The sequence below is a fragment of the Prunus dulcis genome, chromosome 5, assembly GCF_902201215.1.
Source record: "Prunus dulcis chromosome 5, ALMONDv2, whole genome shotgun sequence".
Taxonomy (NCBI): domain Eukaryota; kingdom Viridiplantae; phylum Streptophyta; class Magnoliopsida; order Rosales; family Rosaceae; genus Prunus; species Prunus dulcis.
In genome coordinates this window covers 14,673,334-14,694,341 of record NC_047654.1, presented here as the reverse complement: position 1 = coordinate 14,694,341, position 21,008 = coordinate 14,673,334, and the positions used below count along the sequence as shown (strand labels likewise).

The following is a 21,008-nucleotide window of genomic DNA, read 5'->3' as shown; positions in this document are numbered from 1 at the left end:
AAATGAACAACCCTGATAAAACTGGTATTCTACTTTTCTTGTTATAAAATCATGTCTTGTGTTATTTACATCATCACATTCACATCCCTACCTAGCATATGATATAAATACATTAATGGATGTGCATCATTACTGTTTAAATATATGAATATTTAAAGAGCATAGCCGGGCCGCTATATGTTTTAAATATATTTGAATATTGAATAGTATAGCCGCGCGGCTATACTTGCCGAATATATTCGAATATTAAATGGTATAGCCGAGCGGTTATACTATTTCAATATTCGAATATTAAATAGCATATCCGCTCGGCTTTACTATTTCAATATATTCGAATATTAAATAGTATAGCCGCGCGGTTGTACTGTTTAAATATATTTGAATATTAAATAGTATAGCCGGGCGGCTATACTATTAAAATATACTCGAATATTATATAGTAAAACCGCGCGACTGTACTATCTAAATATATTTGAATATTAAATAGTATAGCCGCCCGGCTATACTATTTAATATTGTAAAACAAATTGTATGTTTTCGCATAATTAGGTCAAGTTCTTCTAAAAAGAAAAAAACCACTTTTTTATTGTTGGTGGGTGACTTGGAAAAAAACCCAGCTTGCAAGTTATCCAGAGAAATGGGGAGTTGGAATCTGTGGTATTTTTTTTCAATTGGGTTGCTGAGAAAATGTAGGAAAAGGAAAAGAACTCAAAGAACATAAATAGTCTTCAGAAACCATCTTCTGATTCACTGGAAGATATTGATGACATATCTGAAATGAAATGTGAGTGGAAGTTTTGTAACTTGTTTAATGTTATGGTTGAAGGTGATAGAGGAGGTGATGAGGATCCTACAGTCATTGTAGAACTCTTCTTCGTCTGTAGCTTTCTTGAAATTTCTGTACCAACAAGAGCAACCATGTCTAGAAAATCCTTCACAATAACGAACAGTTGAAGTGGTGGTGCTCCTTTGTCTTTCAAAGCTCCTGCTTGGTAATATTCTGTTGTTCTCTTCACAAGCTCCATGACCCTTGCTTGCTCTTCTCTCACCACCTTAAGCTCCTCCTCACATTCTTCTAAGAACCCTTTCATTTCACTTGCAAATCCACCTCTCTCCGCATTGCCACTCTGTGTCAAAAGTTTCTTAATTTCAGCTACGCGGTTACTTAGAGTAGAGCTCATATGGATGAAGCTCTCATATTCTATGGTAGCTGCTTTCTTTACATTAGATAATTCAATACTCAACCCTTCTAACAATGACAACCCTTGTATTAGGTACTCTTTTCTTCTATCTTCAGCGGTTACGTTATCCGAATTCGGTGAAATAATTTGGCTAGTATTTCGACCAATGCTGCAGTTCTGATTGATCACACAGCTTCTACCCTCTGATTGTGCTACTTGTTCAACCACAAAGTGTAGTAGTGTAGTCTTTCCATCAGTGCTTTTGACATCAGATAGCTTCAGAAGAGCACTGAGGTTGAACCCTTGTGCATTGCCTCTGACAGTTCCAGCATTCATTCTATTGCCGGCTTTGAGAATCGCTTCAAGAAGTTTTAGGAAGAGCCCGCGAGCTCTTAGCTCCTTGCACCCCATTTCAAGTGTTTGCAACGACTTCTTGAGGTGAAGGACTTCAGGGTCATAGTTTGCTCTGAAAAGCATTGCATCGAAACGAGTGAATGCTGAAGGAACAGCTTTTAGAATGTGGAAGAGGAAAGCTTCAGCAACTGCAAGTTTACTTGGGTTGCCATTAAATTGGAGGATCTTAGCTTCTTCTTCTTGGGTTGGGGAAATTTTTGTAAGTTTTTCTAGTATATCAGCACCAAGTCCTTGCCCATCAAGGAGGGCATTTACGATTTCTTTGTGAGAGATTGCAAGAGATCTTAGCACAATTGCGGTGTTCTGGGACTTTCGGGGCTCTAGGATGAAAACTTGAGATGTTGGGGCAGAGTTAGACTTGTTTGAAGATGTCAAGTGGTTATTTCTTTCAGAGGACTGGTTTTTCATGGTGGTATATCCAAACAAATTTTCCATAAGCTCATCATCAAATCTGAGAATTTAAGCACATAAAGAATAGTTAGACTTATTTACCTGAATGATGAAAAACCATGGCATCAAATAAGGAAAAACTACAAAAATGAAAAACCAAATGGTGTAGTAGTATTGAGACTTGTTTACCTGAATGATCCATCGTTGATTTGATCCCAGACCATTGAATGATCAACAGCGGCCATGACCTTGTCCCAGTGCAAAGGCTTCAGCTTTGTTTGCCCAACACCAGTTGTTTTTGAGCTCTCCCCTGTGGAAGACTCTGCCCTGCACTTATTGCTTGGTTTGCCTTTAGGTGCAGGTGGGGGTTTTAGTAATAAACCCAAACCACCTACCTTAGGAGGTGGAGCAGGTGGTAAAGGATTCCTTTTTGCCAGAATAGGCGGTGGTGGCATCCGTAGTGAAGGGGGAGGAGGTGGTGGTGGGGGTGGAGATTTATCTATGGCTGGTTGGGGTGGTGGAGGAGGCAGTGATTGTGGAGCTTGCTTCTCCAATATCAATGTTGAAGTTGTTCTAAGTAGAGGTCTGGGAGGTCGTAGAGAATATGGTTTTGCCAATTTATCAGGATTGGTCAAATCAGATGGCTTAGACAATTCAGGCCTCCCTCCTTTAGTATCCACCCTTTTTTCTTCTTCTTCATCTTCATAACTGGGATTAAACATTACTCTTGGAAAATTTGTTTGAAGCTGTCCGGCTTCTAAATTTCTAAAGTATATAACATCAACCCCATTCTCATCAACAATCAACCCTTTGACATTCGCACCACATTGCCTAAATTCTTCTCGATTCATCACAACTTCTTCTCGTCGAAAACTTCCATTGGTCTTGCCTTTTAGGAGGCGGTGAGCAGCAAGAAATCGGTATAGGAAGAACAAGATTCCAGCAATAACAAGAGTGGCTGCAGAAGTTGCTGCAATAGTCTCAGCAAGTACCGTTCCATTAGATTGTGGCATTGCTGGATTTGGCACCTGAGAGACGAGAGAATTATCTGGAAAGGAACTTCTCAGAAAAGCAGTAAGATGACAAGCGCTTGGAAGAAAAGGCTTCCAAAAGAACCAAACATAGGGTTTAATTGTTAATTTGTTGTTGTGTTCTTTGGATGCTGAGTAACTTCAATTCCTGTGTTTTGGCGTTTGGTTGTTGACAGTTTCAATGAAGGTAGTTGTTTACTTGGTTGGTTTCGTTTTATAAAAATTACTACAAAGACCCTGTTGGGAAAGTGTAACTACAAGTTGCAGTGAAGAAGATACTGTACTGTAGCCTTGTAGGCTTTTCTGTCATTTTGAGATCATGCAGAGAGCAATGGCAGATGGTGGGTGTGAGATTTATGTTTGCCGTCCTTCATTTCCAGTATTGTATATCATTTCCATGCATCAACATTAATTAATGATTTTAAATTCGAAAGTTACAATTGCAGCTGTTGAATTAGAATTTGTTGACATCATAAATAAGTGATCTTTCTTATTTGATGAATTAACAAATGAGTGAAAAACTTGGTATGCCATCCAAAGTATATTCTATCATTAGCATTGTTTGATTGTTAATTTATAATTAAAAACGATAATACAATGCGCTAATCGTTATTAACAAAGTTAAAGAGTCTGGTAATTAACAAACATTCCAAAATCTCATATACATGACCCACCATTTGAGAACTTGCCTGCAAGCTGCCAAATGGATTCAGCAGAAGATCAAAGAGCTGTTCAGCTGAGCACAAATGGAAGAAGAAAAAGAAACAGAACCAGTGCCTGCACCGAAAAACAAGTATATAAGAATTGTTAACAAAACCGCGAATGAAGTCTAACTCAATCCCTTGTAGTTTAAACTATCGTTTATACTAAAAAAGGTTACTCGAAACAAAACCAACACTTATGATTTACTGTGGCCTGAAGCATTTGATCAGATGTGGGGTTGTGATCCTGTGTGGTCCATGAAACGAAAGGAGGAGCATAGGGGGAGAAACCAAGATGTGATGAATCTTAATGGGCCCCTATAAAACTAGTGAGGCTAATGATTTTAAGGGTCTACATCTCGTTGCTGGTCTTTAAAGCAAAAATCACAGAGATAGACTGGTGAGCTTTGAGATCGTATACTAACAAGTTTAGCTAAAATCTTCAAAAGTTGGTGGATCCATGATGGCCCATGACAAGACTTTTGGCACCATAGTAGAATTTAGAAGCAAAGCACGTGAAATGATTCCAACTCAAAAGGGTAAAAAATGACAGACAACCAGATATTGAATGGTTGAAAATAAAGATCAGTAGACAGCAAAATATTCCCCTCAAAATATTTGGGATTTCCATTGATTGTGTTGAGATTTTCCATCTCCAAAACCCACAAAAAGTAGGAAGGAAAGAACCTTTCAACCCCAAGACTTGCTTATATGTCTCCGTCTACCCTTTTCTCCTCTCTCTTCTCTGGTCAGGGTGAAAGTTATATGTTGGCTAATTTACACAAGGTTGTGGAAGAAAACATACGTGGCAAAACAGGAAATTCTCTATACTGCCAAATGGGGACACTCTGTATGAACGTGAAGTTACAAAATCCTAATAATGGCAGACAATATCAATCTGTCTTGTGCAATCTAGGTCTCTTTGACGAAAACCGTGTCGAGGGCAATGATGGCGATGAAGACGGTAGCTGAGATGATGCTAGACTGCAAGCAAACGAAGGAGACAGTTGCGGTAAAGGAGAGGGTGGTGATGATGCATTGTAGTCAACTTGAAATGTTCTCTTGTGAATCTTCTTCTCTTCACTTTCTCTTCTTTCTCCTCCTCCCATCATGAAATGTTTCAAACGGTTCACATCTGAAAGCTTTACTGGCTTCAATATATACTCCTCAGCTCCTTCCTCCAAACATCTGTAAAAACCAGTGGTAAAAGAATCATCAGTCAAAGAGCTTCATATAGAGAATAATTTAATATATAACAGGCAATAAACATGGTACAAATTAAGGTAAACAATAATTGTTGAATTCAATATGCTTTATATGGTAAACGTTAGGCAGGGCAAGGCAATAATTTGAAGGTACTATCTTTTAGAATACAATATTATGCCCATGAAATCTGAACATGGCAAATTTTGCCCATTGGGGCTCATGAAGGGGCATTTGAAGTTGGCCATACATGAGCATTTAAAAAAATCCAGCACCCATGATGAAAAACAGATGATTAATTCCTGGAAAATATAAAACAATTAAAGAAAAAATTCACCTAGAATTTGATATTCATAGTCAGAAATAATAATAATAATTATTGTTATTCAATATAATTGAACAAGCCATGTGAGGACTTATTTTATAAGATTTGAGTGATCCCCAAAAGATTCATGAGTAAAATGACATCACAATATTTTATGGCAATCTCGTGTGATGTCTACATATCATTCAACAATTTGAGGCAAAACACCAATCACTTCCTATTAAAAAAAATTGGTACATTAAGAGAGAGATCAATTCTGCCAATCATAAGAATAATCAAAAGTTAAACAAAAGATCTGGCAAACTAATCAGATGTTGCTATGTTTGATTTAGACCACAAAAATCCTAATCCCAATTGGAAAAAAAAAATATGGATCAAAATTCATGAATATTCAAAAACAAAATAATTATATGGATTATTCACCATTATAATATCCAAGGCTTACAATTAGCAAAACAAATCAAGTGCCAGCAAAGTATAAAATAGAGAGAAATCCTTGGTCCAAGAACATACCTATCAATTCGGGTCAGGATGTTTTCTGATGACATGATCACCACCGGAACTTCTCTAAAAGCTGAAGATTCCTGTTCAAATGAAAATTACACAATAAATCTGAGTAATTGCCATGATAAACTTCGAATTTAATTATGGATTATATGTTGTTCAGCGCCTTAATTGATTATTTTAAATAAAAATTGAAGGGCTAACCTTGATCTTCTTTAGCAACTCATATCCCGTCATCCCAGGCATTGAGTAGTCTGTTATTATTAGATTCACCTTCATAGCCTGTAACCACACAAAAATACTCAAACGTCAGAAAACCACCATAAAACGAAAAAGACGTTTCATTTTCCGTTTGGTAGCTGAGAAAATGTTTTATTTTTTATTAAAAATAACTTGCATTTGCATATAGGCTTATAGCAAACAACAAATGAATCAAAAGTATCTTTCTTTTTTTATTTCCCTCCATTTTCTTAGAAACCAAACAGATTTTCAAGGCGCAAGTTTTCTTACATCAAATCCAACAGAACTCTTCTCCCCATCCAATCCTAAATACTGCAGAGCTCTTGTCCCGCTGTCAACAGCCGTCACTGCAGAACAGAACAAATTTGCAACATGCTTCAGTCACCAAGCAATCAAAAACGTCATTTCCCAAAACGAGAAAAAGAAAAATGATCAAGAAACCAACCAGAGCCATCCACATACCTTTGCAAGATGATATCTTTAGCAACCTCTCAATGACCTTCCGGTCGACGTGGCTATCATCCACGGCAAGAACATGCAGCTCCCCAGAACCCATCTGAGAATCAGCAGAAAGCTCAAAACTTTCGGGCAAATTAGGCCTGAACATCTCACTGGCCATCGCCATTGAGCCTTGCAGAGCTTGAAGAGGAGTATTTAGCTCGTCAGCTGAAATGGGTCCGCGTGGAAACAATAAAAAAACAGAGAGAAGCAGAGTATTTTTGAAGAAGAAGCGTTGGTTGTGTGAGGAAGTCGTTGAAGAGTCTTTAAAGAGGAGAGGCGTACGAAAGCGGAAATAGAGAGAGGTGGGTGGGTTTTTGCTTTAAATAGGCAAAAGGCTAAAAGCTGAGATTCTGAGGATCCAATATATCTGTGAGATTTTGTTTTCTCTTTGCAAATCTAGCAGAGAGGATTATACCACCCCCACCCCCACCCCCACTTGTCCATTGTCCTGTCAATCCTTATTTATTGGTGTTTACTTGTCAAAATGGTCACCGTCAAAAAAATAAAAAAAAAAAGTAAATCCTTATTTATTTGTGTTGTAAATTTTATTGTGATTTTGTTTTCTAAATTTTTTATTAATTATATTTGCTCTGTTTCAGTTCCATTTCAGTGTGCTGAATCCCATGGTGCCTCTTTTTCTCATGCAATTCCCAAACCTATACGCATCTAGACAGAAAATAAGTAGTTTCGAGTTTGTTTGGTATTCAATTTGAATTCAACTTTTTAAACTCAAAAATAGAATTTGAGTCTAAAATAAAAAATTTCTGTTTGATAGCCTTGTTTTTTAAAACTCAAACTCAAGAACAGCAACAAAAAACCCCAATTATTAAAAACAAAAAATATATGTTTTTCAGTTTTTTTCTAACAACCCACAAGTTCTCAAAATTTTAAGATTTAAAAACAGTTTTCAAGTTGCATACCAAACAAGTTTTTGAATCTTAAAAATAGATTTAAGAATTCTTTGTTTTTAAGAAAAATCAAAGTTTTTTAATTCTTATCTGAATAGGATACCAAATACCCCCTTAATTTTTTACTATCATTGAAGGAATTTGACTTTGAATCCATGTTTTGTTTTCAACATTGAAAATTCAAAGCCAACTTGGTCCATGGGAAAATCTTCAAGCCATATCTTCCATCGAACTTTCTTATTAAATCTTGCAAATGTTTTTAAGTTTTGTTCAAACACTTTTGTATGAGTTGGAAGCCATATATTGGTTGATATAAGTCTGTGAGATAGTTCATAAAAAAAAGCTCATGATAGAAAGGTATGGTATGTGTTCGACTCCCTCCCTCCTCTATCGTAATGAATTGTGCTTTAACTATGCTAAAGATATACTGTGTTTTAGTTTTACGATTTGGACACGCGGTACCATAAATAAAAATGAACACAATCTTGAAGCCATATTTTTCATTGTCTTTATTATCTCAATATTATAACGATATTTTCCAAAATATTTTAGATCTGAAAAACAATAATATTGACGATATTTCTTAATCTTTGATTATGACACACATTTATTTTGTAATAATGAATGATATATTTTGGAGAATTGTCAAATATGTTGGATAGCTTGGAAAAAGAAATATGAAATATGTTGGATAGAAGGTTGAAATTTACAGCTATCATTTTAGATACTTTGGTTGGAGATGCAAGGAATTGATTGATTTTAGAGCATGGTCATATCATAATCATATCCACTAAAAATCTTGGATCATCTAAGAGTTGCCTTTGCAAGGCATTTACTGGTATAGGTTAGCTACACATACCGACTCATATTATTGGATCATCTAATCTTAACCATGATCTCCTGTATCTGAGCATTTAATTAAGAGATAATATTAAACTTGTGAAAGGACATATTGCCTTTGCAACTCTTGCTAAATTTGCCGCTAATCAAGACAGTCATCCATTAAAATATTGGATTAAGCCTGTGGGTCTTTCGAGAAGGATCCTATTGAATGCATTATTTTTTATTTTTTATTTTTAAAGCCTTCTGCTTTTTCAATTCCTGAAAGATTAAGCTTTTACCACTAATGCTGCACTACGTGGTTCTTTGTTAATTTAAAGGACGGTCTTTTGGTATATAATATTTTTGCTTTTGGTTCAATGTTTGGTGTAAATATATCGGTGGAGTCTAAGAATGCCTGGTCTGGTCTGGTCTGGCCTCGGAAGAGAAGTGGCATAATAACCAATAGCAGTAAGTAAATAGAATACAGGTAATGGATGAATATTATTTTTTTTATACCGACAATATTGGAGGAGGAGGGAGTCGAATTTAGGATCTCAAAAAACAAGAATAAAGCTATAACCAATTCATTAAAATTATAAATTAATTCACTCAAAAAAGGGAAAATCCCAAAACCTAAATCCCACACAAGATCCTTATTCTCAAATAAAGTGAAAAGACAAAGAAGAAAGGTTTAATGTAGCCCACATCATTATATATGGCTCTGATATGACCTGAAAAAGTCAAAGATGGATCAATTCAATTTCATCTTCTTCATGATGGTCCTTCAATTTCAGTCTGCTAAACTGAGACATGCCATCAGGCCTGTGATCCTACCACCTTTCTTTTCCAATTTGACCACGGGTCAACAGAATTAAGTCAAATGTTAAATTACACTGATGGATAAAAAAGACTTGAACTTTGTTTATAGTTATATTTTCTTTGATTTGGGTTTTGTTGGAAATTGAATAAATCGATAACAGTAGTTCATGTCCCCACACCGGCGGCGTCAAAATTGGGAAAGCCAAAAGCTTTGGGGTTTGCTGTGATTTGTTGTGTTGTGAGACATGGAAGAAGAGGAGAAGAGAAGGTCACTTCCCCCAAATATATTTTACTTTGTACGGACAGGATATCTTGCCAGAGATCAAAGTGGGGTCCACTTAGAAATGCTAAGATTGATTGATTATACCTGTCCATGCTCTCTGAGCAACCACCACCTCCATTTGCGTGAACAGTCAGATCTTAATAAACAAAACAAAACAAACACCTTCTTTCTGTTTGTATTAATAAAAATAAAATTTTGTGATTTGCCAGCGACTTCGGTGGCCTTTGGAATTTGAGCCTTGATTGATCTTCTTCTTCCAGCTGATCAACTTTGGATTTCCACAGAGCCTCAGCCAAGCCAGCATCATCATTGCATTGCCTCGAAATATTCTGGTTAGCTTAGCTAGCTGCCCTTTGTGTTGGTCCCAGTTGTGAAGTGAAATCAAGGGTGCCAAAAACACTGCACAGCAGTGTTCCATTCTCAGTTTTTATTTCCACTTTCAAACTCTATGATCTGTTGGACCCAACACTAGAGCCTCGTCGTTTCGTTGCCAGACACTTTGTTCGCCCTTGGACTTTGACCTACTTTTAAAAATGATGCAGCATGGAAAGCAAATCGAATTGGGGTGCTTAGGGCCGAATAAACTATTTTGGTCAAGAGTCTTAACCCACATGTTCAAGCAGCATTGTTTATACAAACAATATTAAGGATAGGGAATTCGAACACAAAATCTCAGATACAAGGCTAACTACTCTTAACCATGAAGGAACACTAGACTTCTAATTTTTCGGTTGAAAACTAAAATTTGGGTTGTGATTTGGAATTAGTTGTTACACATAACAATATGGATAAGGTGCACTAAATAATAGTGAGCCCAAACTACGTGATCTAGAGTTGGGCTCCATTTGTTCCATACGGGCCCAATGGACCATAAAAAGATCCGAAGGACCGGTTATCAAAACGACGCCGATTCATTTGAACACAGAGAAAGAACCAGGTCCCGATCCGGCGAGCAAAAGAACCAGGGCCCAAAGCCGTCACTTCAGACCAGCAACCTTTGCAGACCGTCGAGCTCGAAAATGGAGGAGGCAAAAGCCGCGGCGTACTACGAGGAGTTGACTCGGCGCGGTGAAGGAGCCGCCAGATTCAAGCAAGGCTTGGGCTTCTCTTCGGCAAGCACAGATTCCGAAAACCCCCCTACGCGCGGTTCAGCGCTGCCTTATTCGTCGTCTTCTTTCCTCAGCAAGTTCGTCAAGGCCTCTAGCCCGAAAAAGGAGTCGGAGCTCCAGAAGCAAGCCCAAATCGAGTCCATACAGAACAAGCTCAAGAGGAAGAAGTCCGACCTGGCCGAAGAAGAAGAAGAGAAACAACCGCCTAGGGTTTCGCATAGAGAAAGTAAGCATTCGAGGAAGCGAAGCAGGAGCAGGAGCAGAGAAAGGCATTGGAGGCGGCGAAGTTGGAGCAGAGAGAGACATAGAGATAGAGATAGGGAAAGGGATAGGGATAGAGATAGAGATAGGGAAAGGGATAGGGATAGAGAGAGAAGGAGAAGGAGAAGTAGGTCTGGGAGCGATTCGGATGGAGGTAGAAGACGAAGAGGGAGGAGCCGGAGTCGAAGTCGGTCACCTCGGGATCGGAGAAAGGAGCGAAGGAGTCGGAGCTCGTCGCCGAGAGAGAGGGATTTGGAGAAGAGCAAGGGTAAAATGGGGAAGGAGAGAAATGGTGCTGCTGATTATTCAAAGTTGATTCAAGGCTATGATAAAATGGTATGTTTAGATTTGATAAAAAAAAAAAAAAAAAAAAGGTATGTTTAGATTGGTAATTGTATTTTTTTACTTATTTTCACTCAATGGCTGGAGCCTAGCTCAGACCTTTATCAATTTTAGATTATATGAGACATTGAATTATTAAGTTAAGTGGTAGAATGAGTTACTCATTGTTCATTGTTTTAGCTGTGAATTGTCAAGTATGATAACAAGCCCTTCTTATGTTATGAACAACAGTCAGCAGCCGAGAGAGTCAAAGCGAAGATGAAATTTCAACTTGCTGAAACTGGTGAGTTGTGGTCTTAAGAACCAGTCTCTAGTATTTGGGTTTACCTGGACTTGTGCAAAATAACCATCTTGTTATTTTGACTGCAGCTGAAAAGGATATGACGAAGGGCATGGGCTCTGGTTGGGAAAGATTTGAATTCAACAAAGATGCACCACTTGATGATGAGGAAGTTGAAGGTTAAACAATTATGACCACACTTTGTTTTAGAAAGTAAAGATTGAATTTTGTTCTTGGCATTATTTCTGCTTGTAGTTCTGTCCTTTGTAGCGTAGGTCTATCTGACATTGCGGTCATTTTTTAAGTTAAAAGTTAAGGACTGCGGCCATTATAAGATATTTGTGGCTTTCCACAACCTTTTCAGTAGGTTGGTTAATCATCTTTATGCTTACCATTTAGGGAGAAACCCTGGTTATATTTGCAGGTGGAGAATGTTACTTTCCATTCTATAGATGTCCATAATCTGAGAATCAGATAAACATTGTTTGGGCATCTGTGTGTGCCTTTCATGCCTCTCTTCTTAATATATTACATGTCGTGCAAAGTTTTGGAGCTCTCAGACAATACTAATGGCCACTGCATCTTATTGCCTGGCCATACTTGTAACTAGAGATTATTGTTTCAAGCTTGCATTCTGATTGCTCCATAGCCTTACAATATGTATGGCATATAAATATCCAAGATCAGAAATATAATTAAGTGGTCAATTAGCAGAGCATTGGATCAATCAATTACCATACTGATCTAGGTAGCTTGCATGTTGTGAACCCTGTCTGATTTGATCTAATTGAGCTGATTGTCCACGGTCGCCTTCTTCATAGTTGCTGAAGATGATGCAGCATTAGTTAAGCACATTGGGAGAAGCTTTCGGTTTTCTGCGATTGAGGTATGACTCTCTACTCTATTGCTGTCAGTTTCTCAATTAAGTTCTAGATTGCGTCTTGAAATCTTGTTTTGAGATAGATGATAGTTCCATAGTTTCTGAAGTTACTCATTTGAATACCACTATGTAGAACAAAAGGGAGGAGAAGATCAAAACTGCTCATGATGAGGCTATGTTCGGTTCATCGGATAATCCACCATCCATTATGATAGATAGTGAGGTTGAGGCAGAGAACGATATAAGGGACAGCAAAGAAAGTGAACCTACAAGCTTATTGAGTGATAAGGTAAGTTGAATACTGTTTCTTGCTAAGCAAAAAGAGGGAAATATTGTTTTGTAAGGGTGGGATTCTTTCAGGACTCAGATAAAAGTTGAAATTAATATGCTGCCATTTTTGTAGGTACTTGCGAAAAAACAAGGCTCATGGCGTGACCGTATACGTGACAAAAGGAATTGACATGTATGGCTTCGGCTAGGTCTTTTCTTTTCCAGTTCAATTATGGATGTAGATATCACCATGACCTGATTTTAGTCATAAGCAAGTTGATGGTTGGGGTCAGATACGGTGATCAAATGGATGGACACGGATTCATGTAACACTCTGATACTATGATTTCGGTTTTCATGCGAACTTACGCAGGGGAGGAAGTGATAATGGAGGAGATGCATTGAAATTAGCATGAAGAAGCTTCCACTCCGATGAAACTTGGCATGCCCAAGAATATCCAATGCCCTATCAATTATGCTGAATGATCCTTGTGTTCAAAACTCAAAAGCAGCGCAGAGATTCCAAAATGCTCCTTGGCAGAAAGTTGTGTTTCTCATTAATATCATTTGGATTTTCTGGTCTTAGATATATGTGGCCATGTATTCTGGCCAAGGAAAACAGTGGCATTGTATGTACCGTACGAGTATATTATTTTAACACATTCATTTACTAGATTTTCATTGTGAGGTAACAGATGTATGTTAGGTTGAATATTTGAATTCTCATTGGCCATTAGCAATTTGGCTTAGGTCAATACATGTTTTCATAATTCGGACTTAGTCTCTGAATATTTTATGTATTTATCTGAGAAGAGTGCATGCTAATCAAACTATCCAAGCGACAAACAAATTCTAGTGGCAATGTAATTGACTAATTGAACCCAACTCTAGCCTGATTTGTTCTGCCCTTCTCTTTTTAACCGTTAAGATATCTTTGTGAGGATATAAGAAGATATAAAAATACAAAATGAACAACAAGTCGTTGTAGTATAGTGGTAAGTATTCCCGCCTGTCACGCGGGTGACCCGGGTTCGATCCCCGGCAACGGCGTCCATAGTTTTTCTGTTTTTTAACCCCGAGAAACTCAACTGACCACGTGTCGCGTTCTGATTTGCTGAACGAAGACTGCGAACGACGCACGCAATGCCCGAGACAGCCAATCAAATTGGACCACTTACAAAATTGTAAAAAATACAAATATAAAACTGGTGGTTCAGGTCGTCTTTGCTTCTTCGTCCCTGTTTTGCAGTTCCAAGCCCTCGCAACATTTTTCTCAGAAAATCCCCGTTCCGTACGAGCAATCAATGGCTCCAAATCGTTGGTTGAGGCCTGAGGTAGGCTCAGATCCGCCCGTACCCGTGAATTTCCCTTTCATTTTGCGCCAGATCGGCTCTGATTTTGTTTGTTAGGTTAGGCTGTAAATCTGATGTATGTCGTATTTGTACGTGTAGGTTTATCCACTGTTCGCGGCCACAGGGGTTGCCGTAGGGATTTGCGGGCTTAGCTTGTTCCGCCATATCACAATCAACCCGGAAGTCAGGTATCTCTCTCTCTCTCTCTCTCTCTCTCTCTCTCTCTCTCTCTCTCTCCCAGTCTCTATCTCTCTCTCTAGACATATATGTGTACATGTGGACTACAAAGCTTATTGCTTTGAGTTAGATTTTTGCTAAGCTATATTTTATTTTTTGATTGTTTCACTGTATGTTGATTGGATTGGTTTTTGTGTGGAAACTTATCAAAGTAGAGGAATAGTTTCAGGACTGAAAAGGAAAAACTTTTCATTTATATAACCAAGTACTTGGGAAATATCTGGGTTTATTTTGATGCCAAGTCAGTTACTTTTGTGGGAAGAACAAAAAAATACTGAGTTAGCTTGAATTTAACCAAAGTGGGTGGTCCAAATTTAATCAGTAGAGAGCCCAAGTAAATATTTCAAACCAAAATGAACCGACTTTTGAATGATGGGAACTGATGCCCTCTCTAATCTGTATACGTATTTAGAAAGTATTTATAAACATAATTTTATTGTTGTCAAAATCACTTAAAATCTTCAGCCTTGGTCACATTCAAATATGGTTCGACTACATGTGTGGTGTTATAAGTGTCCAGATTAGAGGTTCATGTTAGTGAGACTTTTTCTTCTTGCTCTGTTGGTTCCCTCCTACAAAATGAAAGAAGTTTATTCTGTTAGATTATAATGGTCTAAAGAGCACACATGGTAAATACCATGACTTTTATCATACAAATAGGTTTTACTGATTCATTCTCTCTCTCTCTCTCTCTCTCTCTCTCTCTCTGTGTGATTATGGATGTGTAAAAACAAGTGAATGTTGCTTAATCATCTTCTCTTTGTTACTATCATGGTTGTTGTGGCTTAAAATAATACTGCCTATCTCTCTGCTATTTCTAAATCAGAGTGAGCAAGGAGAACAGGGCTGCTGGAATATTGGAGAATTTCGACGAGGGAGAAAAGTACAAGGAGCATTTCCTGAGGAAATTTGTCCGCAACAAGTCGCCAGAAATTATGCCTTCCGTCAATGGTTTTTTCACAGATCCAAGCCGGAATTAAATGCTTTGAGTACCAATTAAAAGAAAAGGAAAATGCCAGAGATGGAGACTCTTTAATTGCTTTCAGTCATTGGAGTTTTGGAGGTTGTGCTAAATTTGCCCCTGCTTTATGAGGGTTACGATTGAAATAAACTGAGTGCAGAACAGTATGAACGTAAATTTGGTATCATATGATGATGATGATTAACGAGTCATTGTCAACCTATTAATTCATCTCTGGTTTGAGTTTAATTGATATTTTTCGCATTGTAGACGTAGTTTTACTTGAGCAAGTATTAAACAAAGAATGTCAATGAAGACCGTATATCTCTAGAGATAGTTTTAATTGAGCAAGAGACAATTGCTTGGCAGATTGATATTGTCCTTGTTCTTTGTAAAACAATTTACTTCTAATTTCACCAGTTTTATTATCTGAAACACATCAAGCACAAACAGGCAGCTTGATATTGTTGGGTTTTGAGACTCGTGGATGCAGCTTTCAAGTCTGATTTAGTCAGAGAACCATCAAACGCAAACAGGCACTAGTGTTTCAAACTCTAAGCGAACATCACTATTGTATTTATAAAAGCATCCCAGGATCAATCAAACACTGAGCTTACAAATCCTGAGGGCAAAGGAGAACCAAACAAGAAGCCGGCCTTAGTTTGATTGCCCCTAGGCAAACTAGAAGACTAAAACAAAACATAGGAAATGAAATTTTCTACAGAAATCAAATTCATTAACAACTATAAATAGCAGTAAATGCTCCAATGTGATCTGTCCACGTCAAGATTGTCGTGGCTTGTTGAGTCAAAACCGGTAGAGAAGGAATAAATCTGGTATATCATGACTAAAATTAAGGAGGAAAGTGCTCAACATCCATTGAAGGACCACCAGATTGTTCCATTCTCATTCCTCGAAGTAAACTTTTTGCTGTTTCCTTTTCCTGTAGCGATGCACAAAGAAATAACAATTATTTAAGAGTTCCTCACAGTTGATTCAAAACATTTGCACATATTCATTAAATTTCTTTTTTTCAAGGGGCTTAATCTTTGTTAAATTTCAATGTTATATTTAGGCAAACATTTACAGAGAAAGAGAAGTTGCAACTTACCGGGCCAGTATAATCTAGAAGACGGGTACAGTAGACCTCTGCTTCTTCAAATCTTTTCTGGTCTCTGTAGTATTGAGCAAGAAATAAAAGGGTTTCAACCATATTTGGTCCTTCCCTGTCTTCAGCTTCCATCCTCTCCAAATCCTTCTTGTAGTAATAAGCTGCCTCATCAGAACGTTCAAGTTCAAAATATAGCTTTGCAAGCTGGTGCAGGGCAATGGCTTCCCTGTCATTACAATTCACTGCCCTTTGGTAACACTTAATTGCTTCCTCAATCATGTGGAGCTGGTCAGTTTCATAACACTTAGCCATGGCAATCCACAACCGAGAATCATTTTGCTGCAAGAATACAGATTTCTTGAAGTAATGAAGAGCATAAAAGGGCATACTCATCATCTCATAAGCTTGTCCTAATCCATACCAAGCTCGATAATCACATGGATTTATATCGACAGCATGCCGATATGCCTCGACAGCAGCTGGGGTGTTTTTCATTTCAACATATTCATGACCCATAAGGGTCCAAGCAGATAAATAATTTCTGTTCAACTTGAGTGCCCTCCTAAAGTACACAACTGACTTCTCATGCTGCCCTTTTAAGCTGTAGTAATTGCCGATAATGCAACAAGATTCTGGTCTGTATTTATCAGTGATAAATACTCTATGAGCAAGATAACTCAGTGCAGAGAAACATTCCTTTGCATATAGCACATTGGAATACATATCCATGTCCTCCACTCGGTAAGGGTCATTCCTCAGAAGGTCTTCAAAAATTGCTTCAACTTGTTCAAATTCCCTCAAACTGTATTGGGCCTTTGCAATTTGAGCCTGAATGTAATTACTAAAAGCAAAATTACCCTGGAGATATTCATATTTTGCTAAGGATTCATTGTGTTTCCTTAGTTCTTGATAAGCACTGGCAAGAAAGAAGTCCTTCATCCAATGGTTATTGAGATTAAGGGTGGTCAAAATGTCAACTGTAGTGCACAAGGACTGCAGCTCTGACCAGGCACTCCAGTTCCAAGGGTAATTGTTAACAGACTCCACAAGAACTGTACGGGCAAGACTCTTGCTGCCTTTGTCTTTGAGCACAAGACCATACAAGTAGAGTCCAAAAGGATCAATGGTACCATTCTTGCGAAGGGTTGATAACTCCCTCTCTAGAGAAACCAGTTCACCATTCACAACGTCGCTCTTACCTAGGGGCCCCTCAAGTTCTATCATTTCTTCCTCTTTCCGCTTTTCTCCGGCCTTCATTAAGCAAAAAAAAATGAAACAAAAATATATAATTATAACATCTGGAATGAAATAGGTAGGTTCATAAAAATCAATGATTTTCTAACAAATGAGAAGCCTCTACTTGTCTTTTCTTGTACCATTAAACTGATAAAGATTTGCTAATCAGATTCCTATACCCTATTGCCAATCTATTGTATGTTGGATCCCAGTTGCCTGATCTACATCCTAATCAAACTTGTACCCGTCACTGAATCGCCACTATTTAAACTAGTTCATGCCAACTGCAGCACCCACCAAAAATCAACCTTTAAGGTAATAATGACTGGACGCTTCTAAAGATACAAAATTTATGTGCTCATGAAATCAATATTACATGGGCACACATAAATCTCACCTAAATCAATCCATAATCTACAAAAGACGAAAAAAAAGACAGAACAAAACTTTCATTTGTAAAGAGTGAAAGAGAAACAAGGGCAATAAGATAAATATAAGAGAATGTTAACAGACCAGGTAAAGAGCATAGCAGCGCAAGAACACTGACTTCTTTCCATTTTGATCACGAAGCGCATGAGCAGCTCTTCTGTACTCTCGGCAATCAAAATACGACTTAGCAAGAAGGTAAAAATCACCATCCACGATGTCGTCTTCCTCCATCACCGGAGTTGAGACGTACGACACTCCAGCAGCTGGCGTTGAAGTGATCTCATTGGTGCGAAACCTGCGTCGAATGCTGGAGCTCCCGCGCTGGAATCTGGTGTTTGCAGGAGTAAACTTTGCCGGGTCTTGCTCAATACCCACAAGCTGCTCTGCCGCCCTGCAAATTGTTCAAAAACGATGGAAGCATCAGTAGCTGCAAAGAACCGAAATTCGAACTGGAATTTGGGGTTTTAGGGTTTGCTGGGTACCATTTGGAAGCTGCATAGAGACAACGGTCGCTTAGCTGACGAATCGCGGTTCGAAGCTCGATTCTGTAGTTCTCTTTTGAACTCATTGATTTGCTCTCTCAGTCACTCAGCCAATGCTGCAACTGTTTGCTGTCGACATCTAACGTGCGCCGGAGTGGCGGTGGTATACTGAGCAAGACCCCGCGCTCAGTTTCAGATTTTTCAAAAACACAAATCAAACTTGATTTTTCATTTTTGGTGGGTTTTTGTTTTGTTTATGTTTTTACAGGTGCCGGGTTGGGCTGTTGTGGTAAGAAAGGAGAGAGCCCGGCCCAATTAAATTGACCCCACGAAACTTGTTTGGTTGTTGACAAAATAACGAGGGAAAAGTGCAACTCTTGTAACTAGGCATCAATGGCTCCAACTCCAGAAAATGTTCACTCTGCAACTCAAAACTGCGGCACAGAAAAACCCAAAACCCAGTTTTTCAATCCCATGTCGCAGCCTCACCACCTCACCCCCACAACCGCCTCTAGACTCTTACTTGGCCAACCTCATCCTCCAATCCGATCCACAAACCCTAACCCAGATTCTTCACAACCCTAAAATCGAGTGGACTGCAGATTTGGTGGACAAGACCCTGAAACGGCTCTGGAACCATGGGCCTAAAGCCATCCAATTCTTTAAAGTCCTTGACCACCACCCCAGCTACACGCACTCTCGCTCGTCCTTCGACCACGCCATCGACATTGCTGGTCGTCTGCGTGACTATAAGGCCCTATGGACCCTCGTTTCCCGGATGCGGGCCCGCCGCCTCGGCCCGGGCCCGAGAACTTTGGCTATCATCACTGAGAGGTATGTTGCTGCTGGCAAACCTGATAGAGCTGTTAAGGTGTTCTTGTCTATGCATGAACATGGCTGTCCTCAGGATTTGAATTCCTTTAATACCATACTTGATGTGCTTTGCAAAGCTAAGCGTGTTGAAAAGGCTTATAATTTGTTTAAGGTGTTTAGGGGCAAGTTTAAGGCTGATTGTATTAGTTACAATATTATTGCAAATGGGTGGTGTTTGATTAAGCGAACCCCAAAGGCTTTGGAGCTTTTGGGGGAGATGGTGGAGAGGGGATTGGACCCGAGTTTAACCACGTATAACATAATGCTTAAAGGGTATTTTAGAGCTGGCCAGATTAAGGAAGCTTGGGAGTTCTTTTTGCAAATGAAGAAGAGGAAGTGTGAGATTGATGTTGTTACTTACACTACTTTGGTTCATGGGTTTGGTGTTGTTGGTGAGATTAAGAAAGCGCGAAAAGTTTTCGATGAGATGGTTGGGGAGGGGGTGCTTCCTTCCGTTGCAACTTACAATGCTTTGATTCAGGTTTTGTGCAAGAAAGATAGCGTGGAAAATGCTGTCTTGGTTTTTGAGGAGATGATGAGCAAGGGTTATGTGCCTAATGTGACCACCTATAGTGTGTTGATTAGAGGATTGTGTCATGCGGGTAACATGGAAAGGGCGATGGAGTATATGGAGAGAATGAAGGATGACGAGTGTGAACCAAATGTTCAGATATATAATGTTGTGATTCGTTACTTTTGTGATGCTGGAGAGATAGAAAAAGGGTTGAGTGTGTTTGAGAAGATGGGTGGTGGAATTTGCTTGCCTAATTTGGATACATACAACGTTTTGATTAGTGCCATGTTTGTGAGGAAGAAACCTGAAGATCTGTTAGTGGCTGGGAAGTTGTTGATTGAGATGGTTAACAGAGGATTTTTGCCCCGTAGGTTCACCTTCAATCGCATTCTGGATGGGCTTTTGTTAACAGGTAATCAAGCTTTTGCACAAGAGATTTTGAGATTGCAGAGCAGATGTGGCCGACTTCCCCGCCAGGTCAAACTATAAATCATGTAGGAATTCTGCTTAGAAGAGTTTTCTATTCCTGCTCAAGTTTGAACGCTTGATCCTCTCTGCAAAACTTCCTTCTGTGCTGTTTGGGGTTGAAGGTCTAGAATTTCAAGGATCAGCTGGGCATATTTGGTGCAGTTCGATTGAAAGAGAGATTTCTGTGCCACCCAACTTGAGGCTTTCACTGCTTTTACAAGCAGAGCATGGAGATGAAGCATTGAGTGTGGGAGAGACTTCTTGAGGAACAGGCTAAGAACATCATGATCATTCGCTTAGCAAGAAAAGATGAGAAAGAAAATCCGGCCATGATTGTCAATGGTGTTGGTGAGTTTCAAGGTTCAATTGTTTCTTCCTTCTCATTGTCATCGCATGCTTTCGAAGCATGTTGCCGGTGATTTGTTTGATAATATAGCTTGCATCAGTTTGTATCAGTTCCACAATCTCTAAAGTAAAAGGAAATCATTTAAACTTCCGCACATATCCACTGTTGTCAAATTTGGAGTTGCATACATTAGTCAAGTTGATGCTTGCATTAACAGAAGAAGCTGGTTTCTTGGCTCCGTTTAATATTGGATCAACTAACATAAGAGTTTGTTCATTACTATTTGTTATGAAAATACTGTGTGCACCACCCAAAATATTGATGAACTTTTGTTGGATAAAGGTTCGTTCAATGATCCGATGAATTTTATGCATAAGCAGGAATGTAGCATTTCTGAGAAAGAAAGGGTTAAACGAGTATTTGCCCCTTTACCTCTCTAGTTAAGTTTATTTCAATTTGAATGGAAACTGATACAAGAATAAGATTTAACTGTGTTTAACGAGGATTCTGTCATTATGATTCTCATCTTACTACT

At 38.7% G+C, this 21,008-nt stretch overlaps 6 protein-coding genes and 1 non-coding gene across 8 annotated transcripts; 4 read left to right on the top strand and 3 right to left on the bottom strand.

The window, feature by feature from the left end:
* Positions 1-676: 676 nt before the first annotated feature.
* LOC117628697 (formin-like protein 4) lies at positions 677-4,220 on the bottom strand. Its single transcript, XM_034361195.1, has 4 exons — positions 3,915-4,220; positions 3,691-3,793; positions 2,175-3,013; positions 677-2,046 (listed from the first exon to the last, which is right to left on the bottom strand). The coding sequence occupies exons 1-4, from the start codon at positions 3,938-3,940 to the stop codon at positions 729-731; spliced, it is 2,286 nt and encodes a 761-aa protein (XP_034217086.1). The 5' UTR covers positions 3,941-4,220; the 3' UTR covers positions 677-728.
* An 88-nt stretch (positions 4,221-4,308) lies between these two features.
* Positions 4,309-6,897, bottom strand: LOC117628698 (two-component response regulator ARR5). Its single transcript, XM_034361196.1, has 5 exons — positions 6,452-6,897; positions 6,260-6,336; positions 5,954-6,031; positions 5,759-5,829; positions 4,309-4,905 (listed from the first exon to the last, which is right to left on the bottom strand). The coding sequence occupies exons 1-5, from the start codon at positions 6,612-6,614 to the stop codon at positions 4,611-4,613; spliced, it is 684 nt and encodes a 227-aa protein (XP_034217087.1). The 5' UTR covers positions 6,615-6,897; the 3' UTR covers positions 4,309-4,610.
* A 3,364-nt stretch (positions 6,898-10,261) lies between these two features.
* LOC117629256 (serine/threonine-protein kinase fray2) lies at positions 10,262-13,253 on the top strand. 2 transcript variants are annotated; one of them, XM_034361794.1, is made up of 7 exons: positions 10,262-11,028; positions 11,266-11,317; positions 11,404-11,493; positions 12,136-12,200; positions 12,328-12,483; positions 12,598-12,657; positions 12,838-13,253. In XM_034361794.1, exons 1-6 carry the CDS (start codon positions 10,342-10,344, stop codon positions 12,652-12,654), a joined length of 1,107 nt encoding a protein of 368 aa, XP_034217685.1. In that variant the 5' UTR covers positions 10,262-10,341; the 3' UTR covers positions 12,655-12,657; positions 12,838-13,253. The 2 variants fall into 2 exon arrangements, with proteins under 2 accessions (XP_034217685.1, XP_034217684.1); XM_034361793.1 differs by having other exon boundaries at positions 10,263-11,028; positions 12,598-13,253.
* Positions 13,254-13,442: 189 nt separating this feature from the next.
* On the top strand, positions 13,443-13,514 carry TRNAD-GUC. The gene has a single exon. It is a non-coding gene; the product is annotated as a tRNA-Asp (tRNA).
* A 154-nt stretch (positions 13,515-13,668) lies between these two features.
* Positions 13,669-15,382, top strand: LOC117627087. The gene is made up of 3 exons (XM_034358994.1): positions 13,669-13,798; positions 13,916-14,004; positions 14,880-15,382. The coding sequence occupies exons 1-3, from the start codon at positions 13,769-13,771 to the stop codon at positions 15,031-15,033; spliced, it is 273 nt and encodes a 90-aa protein (XP_034214885.1). The 5' UTR covers positions 13,669-13,768; the 3' UTR covers positions 15,034-15,382.
* Positions 15,383-15,557: 175 nt separating this feature from the next.
* On the bottom strand, positions 15,558-18,651 carry LOC117627084 (anaphase-promoting complex subunit 8). The gene is made up of 4 exons (XM_034358992.1): positions 18,273-18,651; positions 17,875-18,181; positions 16,126-17,376; positions 15,558-15,957 (listed from the first exon to the last, which is right to left on the bottom strand). The coding sequence occupies exons 1-4, from the start codon at positions 18,356-18,358 to the stop codon at positions 15,868-15,870; spliced, it is 1,734 nt and encodes a 577-aa protein (XP_034214883.1). The 5' UTR covers positions 18,359-18,651; the 3' UTR covers positions 15,558-15,867.
* On the top strand, positions 18,648-20,752 carry LOC117627085 (pentatricopeptide repeat-containing protein At1g74900, mitochondrial). The gene has a single exon (XM_034358993.1). The coding sequence runs from the start codon at positions 18,685-18,687 to the stop codon at positions 20,146-20,148; it is 1,464 nt and encodes a 487-aa protein (XP_034214884.1). The 5' UTR covers positions 18,648-18,684; the 3' UTR covers positions 20,149-20,752.
* The last annotated feature ends 256 nt before the right edge of the window (positions 20,753-21,008 follow it).

Bases quoted from the DNA above. Each gene is read 5' to 3' on its own strand.
- LOC117628697 (XM_034361195.1), bottom strand. From the start codon at position 3,940: ATGCTTCAGGCCACAGTAAATCATAA. The intron at 3,794-3,914 runs GTGTTGGTTTTG...TTTTCGGTGCAG, and splicing joins CAGGCCACAGTAAATCATAA to GCACTGGTTCTGTTTCTTTT. The intron at 2,047-2,174 runs GTAAACAAGTCT...TTAAATTCTCAG, and splicing joins ATCAACGATGGATCATTCAG to ATTTGATGATGAGCTTATGG.
- LOC117628698 (XM_034361196.1), bottom strand. From the start codon at position 6,614: ATGGCGATGGCCAGTGAGATGTTCAGGCCTAATTTGCCCGAAAGTTTT. The intron at 6,032-6,259 runs GTAAGAAAACTT...GTGTGGTTACAG, and splicing joins AGAGTTCTGTTGGATTTGAT to GCTATGAAGGTGAATCTAAT. The intron at 5,830-5,953 runs GTTAGCCCTTCA...TCATTTGAACAG, and splicing joins AGTTGCTAAAGAAGATCAAG to GAATCTTCAGCTTTTAGAGA.
- LOC117629256 (XM_034361794.1), top strand. From the start codon at position 10,342: ATGGAGGAGGCAAAAGCCGCGGCGTACTACGAGGAGTTGACTCGGCGC. The intron at 11,494-12,135 runs GTTAAACAATTA...CCTTCTTCATAG, and splicing joins TGATGATGAGGAAGTTGAAG to TTGCTGAAGATGATGCAGCA. The intron at 12,484-12,597 runs GTAAGTTGAATA...CCATTTTTGTAG, and splicing joins CAAGCTTATTGAGTGATAAG to GTACTTGCGAAAAAACAAGG.
- LOC117627087 (XM_034358994.1), top strand. From the start codon at position 13,769: ATGGCTCCAAATCGTTGGTTGAGGCCTGAG. The intron at 13,799-13,915 runs GTAGGCTCAGAT...TTGTACGTGTAG, and splicing joins ATCGTTGGTTGAGGCCTGAG to GTTTATCCACTGTTCGCGGC. The intron at 14,005-14,879 runs GTATCTCTCTCT...TTTCTAAATCAG, and splicing joins ACAATCAACCCGGAAGTCAG to AGTGAGCAAGGAGAACAGGG.
- LOC117627084 (XM_034358992.1), bottom strand. From the start codon at position 18,358: ATGAGTTCAAAAGAGAACTACAGAATCGAGCTTCGAACCGCGATTCGT. The intron at 17,377-17,874 runs GTCTGTTAACAT...TGCTTAATGAAG, and splicing joins GCTGCTATGCTCTTTACCTG to GCCGGAGAAAAGCGGAAAGA. The intron at 15,958-16,125 runs GTAAGTTGCAAC...GCATCGCTACAG, and splicing joins TTCTAGATTATACTGGCCCG to GAAAAGGAAACAGCAAAAAG.
- LOC117627085 (XM_034358993.1), top strand. From the start codon at position 18,685: ATGTTCACTCTGCAACTCAAAACTGCGGCACAGAAAAACCCAAAACCC.